The 5,062-nt window shown below is 32.4% G+C and overlaps 1 protein-coding gene across 1 annotated transcript; it reads right to left on the bottom strand.

The window, feature by feature from the left end:
* Positions 1-368: 368 nt before the first annotated feature.
* LOC114737544 (zinc finger protein 1-like) lies at positions 369-1,289 on the bottom strand. Its single transcript, XM_028925493.1, has one exon. The coding sequence runs from the start codon at positions 1,089-1,091 to the stop codon at positions 513-515; it is 579 nt and encodes a 192-aa protein (XP_028781326.1). The 5' UTR covers positions 1,092-1,289; the 3' UTR covers positions 369-512.
* Between the last annotated feature and the right edge of the window lie 3,773 nt (positions 1,290-5,062).

Below are 5,062 nucleotides of genomic sequence, written 5' to 3'. Positions count from 1 at the left end.
GAGGGGAGGAAGCTTGCGTGGTTTGATTTCACATGGCTTGCCGCACCTAATAATAATAGATAGCAAACACAGAAGATTGTCTATTTCTTTAACTGCAGATGGGTCAAAGTCTGAATCATCAACACCATTTTTCCCTGTGAAAACCTTCACAACACACTCACATCCTCCCCCCCCCCCCCAAAAGCCATCATAACTACGATCCAAAACTCATTAACTTAACAATTTCATAATTAATCTTGTTTGGCAAACCTTCATAATCACTTTCAAGAAAACACTCCTTTATATTTTACAAGACAAAACTCCTTGACATACTGAAGTACTTAGATTTTAATGTATATATCATTTTCCAAATTCAAGTGTCTGTGAGTTTCCAGAACACAACCTCAGATATTTGCCTGAATGCATTTAAAGTATCTGAAACATTACATAAAATGTTGGAAATGTGTCTCTGTATGACTTCAAAATTACAATTCAGCATTGCATATACTGTGATGTCAGTACAGTGTGCCTGTTCACAGTCTGAGGGACAAGTCAAGTTTGTGAAGTTCCTCTGTGACAGGCCTTGGAGAAAACTTTGGAGTCCCAGAAGTTAAAGAAGCTGATGATGATTCAGTTCCTGCCCAAACATAGGAAGCCCCGAATAATGGATGATTCTTCTGGAAACGACGTGGTTGAAGAGAGGAAGTAGAGAAGGGCTTGTGAATCATGGAATGAACTTGAATCCCGAGTGGTCTGTTATGGGAGGAGCCATGCAAAGGAAGAGAAGCCATACATGAATAATAATACCTTTGTCCAAAATCTGCAGAAACATGTGAAGCAGAACCACCAACGTCGTTGTTGTGTCCTCTTTTGGCCAGAGTTCTCTCACGCTTGTGTGCGTTTTGGTGTCCCCCAAGTGCCTGCGAGCTGTAGAATTTTCTGTGACAGTAGTTGCAGGAGAAGATCCTGCCATGGGGGGATTCAGATGAGGAGTAATTAGAGAGACTTAGATCTAGACGAGGAGGAGGGGAAGAAGAAGATGAACTACGTTGTTGGCATTGTTGATCCTCTGTTTCTGTCTGTTTCTGGGTCTTGTCTGCTTGGCTGTCCATTGAACAAGTCTCTGCAAAATGATCAGCTCTGACGATGTTTTCAAATAATGTTCATATGATGTAGGATTTGTTGATGATGACGATGGAGTTTGGTTGAACAGCAAGAAAGATGAAGAAGTATTATGAGATGGATGCAGTGATAGAAAATGCTCTGTACCGTGAAGTAGAATCACTATTTTTCATTTTCAAGGCCTTTTTATAGCAAACACCTAGTAAGAACGTCATTGTCAGTATCTAATGTCTTAGATCAAGTTTTGCTCATCATTAAGGCTCCGTTTAATATTGGTTCCTCCAAGTTTTTCCTTTTCATTTTTAAGGCGGAAAAAAAAAACAGAGAGATGAGTTAACCAATTTGGAGGGATAAAAGGAAGTTACTAAGTTACTTTAACCTATTTATATTTATCGTTTTTCTCCCAACTAATTTGTCTTATTTATAAATTGATATATAATCTAATGATCCATATAAGTATTTTAAAGATATCATATAACATGTTATAGTTAGATAATTTAGTAATTTTCTTAATCTTTTCAAATTAGTTAGATGGGTCTTACATTAAAGATCGAAAATAATATTTGTTATGAGAGGTTTTTTCATAAGCAGAGTTTCTTATGTATTAATATAATGTTGGATATTAGACGTAGATATCTTTTTTAACAAGGTTTGAATCTTAGTTTATTACACTGTGAGAGGGATTGACTCCTTTCACAGCTTAATCCATTATGACAAGTTTTCTAATCATACTTGCATAGTCATGTGTCCTAATTTTTTTATATGGATTTATAATAAAATGTTATTAAGTACTAATATTTCAAATATAGTATATATGATTATGTGTGATTGGAGAAGTTTAACATGATAAATATAAAAAAATTCACGAAGTATTTTCTTTCAAATTATTTTTTGAGGAATCAATTTTACTCACACATGCTATTCATAAATCAGATTGTCATTCTAATTTTCTTTAGTAGACCGAAATAGTTTTCTAATTTTGAAAATTGTAAAATAAAACACGTACGTATACACATATATACATGTAAATACAAAAGATATATATATATATATATTTTAAAAAGGCTAGCAAGCACACAACTGTACGTGTCTGTGCATGTAAATCACCTACGTAATAATATCACATGACGTCAAATGCGTGTCACAAGACATCGAACACGTATATGCTTATTATTGAGCACTCACAAATAATCCAACACAATTTGCATATGGATATATATTTGGAAAAATTACAAATAAAGACCCCAAATATATAAAATTATTATTTGAAACCCTTAATTTGAAAAATAGTAAATAAAGACTCGGTTATACTTTTGCAAATATGAAATCGTAGTAAAATGTATGAAATGCCCCTCAGCCAAAAAACAAATTGACTATGAAAAATGACAAGTTTACTTTAACGAATAACAATTTCAATAGACCAAATCACAATTTGACTAAAGGTATGCTAAATGATAAGTTGACTATTGGAAATAAGAAATTCACTTTAACAAATGACAACTTTAGTAGACCAAATCACAATTTGATTGATGAGCATTTCAAACATTTTACCCACATTTCATATTTACAAAAATGGGGCCTGATCCTTATTTGTTATTTTTCAAATTTAGAACCCCAAATCGCAATTTTAAATATTGAGAGTCTTTATTTATAATTTTTCCTGTATATTTTAAAATAGATTTTCTCCACCTTTATCGGAAAAATTACAATATTTTTCTAATGAATGATTTATTTATCTTCTTGTTTTCGTGTCCTTGTTTTTCTACAAAAATTGATTTTGATTTGTCTCTTTGCATATGAAAGGAAGAGCTTCTGTCTAATAGACACCAGAGAATACTACTACTTCTAATCCTAACTACAATATTTAATTGGGGAAATTTCACTGTAGGACCGCATAAGACAAATAATTTCAAAGAGCCTCCAAAACTTTTTGAAACCTCACTGCAGGACCAAGGGACCAATCTGATATTAATTTTTAGAGTGAGATTACAATAATACCCCTCCCTTTTTATTTTATTAAAAAATAAATATTTACCAGAGTTACTGTTCCGGCCACCGGCGCTCAAGTGGCCGCCGTCGGGGTCCGGTCACCGGTGGCCGGAACAGTAACTCCGACGGGACCTCCGGTGGCCGGAGTTTTTTTGTTTAAAACAAAGTGGCCAAGGGAGGGTTTGAACCCAGGACCCCTTGGCACACCAAAAGACTTGTAACCACCAAGCCAAGCAACCCATTCAATCATAAAATGCAAATAAAACTATATATAACAAAATAAACGCAACAGTCTAAATGTAAGTGAACAAGTGAAATTAGACGATTTACAAGTGGAATTCAGAAATTTGCAACAAAAATTAGGCAATTTACAAATAACATAATAGAAGTCATAACCCCAAATGCAAGTGTTTAAGTGCAAATGAGCAAGTGAAATTTAAAGATTTACAATAAAATTTTATGGATTTACAACCCAAATTTGGCAAACACAAGAGAATTCACAACCCAAAATGTAAGTGTTTGAGTGTAAGTGAACAAGTGAAATTAGACGATTTACAAGTGTGATTCAGCAATTTACAACAAAATTAGACAATTTACAAATAACATAATAGAAGTCATAACCCCAAATGCAAGTGTTTAAGTGCAAATAAGCAAGTGAAATTTAAAGATTTACAATAAAATTTTATGGATTTACAACCCAAATTTGACAAACACAAGAGAATTCACAACCCAAAATGTAAGTGTTTGAGTGTAAGTGAACAAGTGAAATTAGACGATTTACAAGTGGAATTCAGCAATTTACAACAAAAATTAGGCAATTTACAAATAACATAATAGAAGTCATAACCCCAAATGCAAGTGTTTAAGTGCAAATGAGCAAGTGAAATTTAAAGATTTACAATAAAATTTTATGGATTTACAACCCAAATTTGGCTAACACAAGAGAATTCACAACCCAAAATGTAAGTGTTTGAGTGTAAGTGAACAAGTGAAATTAGACGATTTACAAGTGGAATTCAGTAATTTACAACAAAAATTAGGCAATTTACAAATAACATAATAGAAGTCATAACCCCAAATGCAAGTGTTTAAGTGCAAATGAGCAAGTGAAATTTAAAGATTTACAATAAAATTTTATGGATTTACAACCCAAATTTGGCTAACACAAGAGAATTCACAACCCAAAATATAAGTGTTTGAGTGTAAGTGAACAAGTGAAATTAGACTATTTACAAGTGGAATTCAGCAATTTACAACAAAAATTAGGCAATTTACAAATAACATAATAGAAGTCATAACCCCAAATGCAAGTGTTAAGTGCAAATGAGCAAGTGAAATTTAAAGATTTACAATAAAATTTTATGGATTTACAACCCAAATTTGGCAAACACAAGAGAATTCACAACCCAAAATGTAAGTGTTTGAGTGTAAGTGAACAAGTGAAATTAGACGATTTACAAGTGTGATTCAGCAATTTACAACAAAAATTAGACAATTTACAAATAACATAATAGAAGTCATAACCCCAAATGCAAATGTTTAAGTGCAAATAAGCAAGTGAAATTTAAAGATTTACAATAAAATTTTATGGATTTACAACCCAAATTTGGCTAACACAAGAGAATTCACAACCCAAAATGTAAGTGTTTGAGTGTAAGTGAACAAGTGAAATTAGACGATTTACAAGTGGAATTCAGCAATTTACAACAAAAATTAGGCAATTTACAAATAACATAATAGAAGTCATAACCCCAAATGCAAGTGTTTAAGTGCAAATGAGCAAGTGAAATTGTCGAATTTCACTTGCAAATCTATAAACTTTTGTTGTAAATCTTCAAATTTTATTTGCTCATTTACACTTAAACACTTGTATTTGGGATTGTGAGTTCCATTATGTTATTTGTAAATTGCCTAATTTTTGTTGTAAATTGCTGAATTCCACTTGTAAATCGTCTAATTTCACTTGTTCACT

Source organism: Neltuma alba, unplaced genomic scaffold (assembly GCF_004799145.2).
Source record: "Neltuma alba isolate B1F8T4 unplaced genomic scaffold, ASM479914v2 tig00013460_pilon, whole genome shotgun sequence".
In the NCBI taxonomy this organism is placed as follows: Eukaryota; Viridiplantae; Streptophyta; class Magnoliopsida; order Fabales; family Fabaceae; genus Neltuma; species Neltuma alba.
The sequence above is the reverse complement of the archived record's forward strand: the minus strand, read 5'-3'. Positions and strand labels throughout refer to the sequence as shown.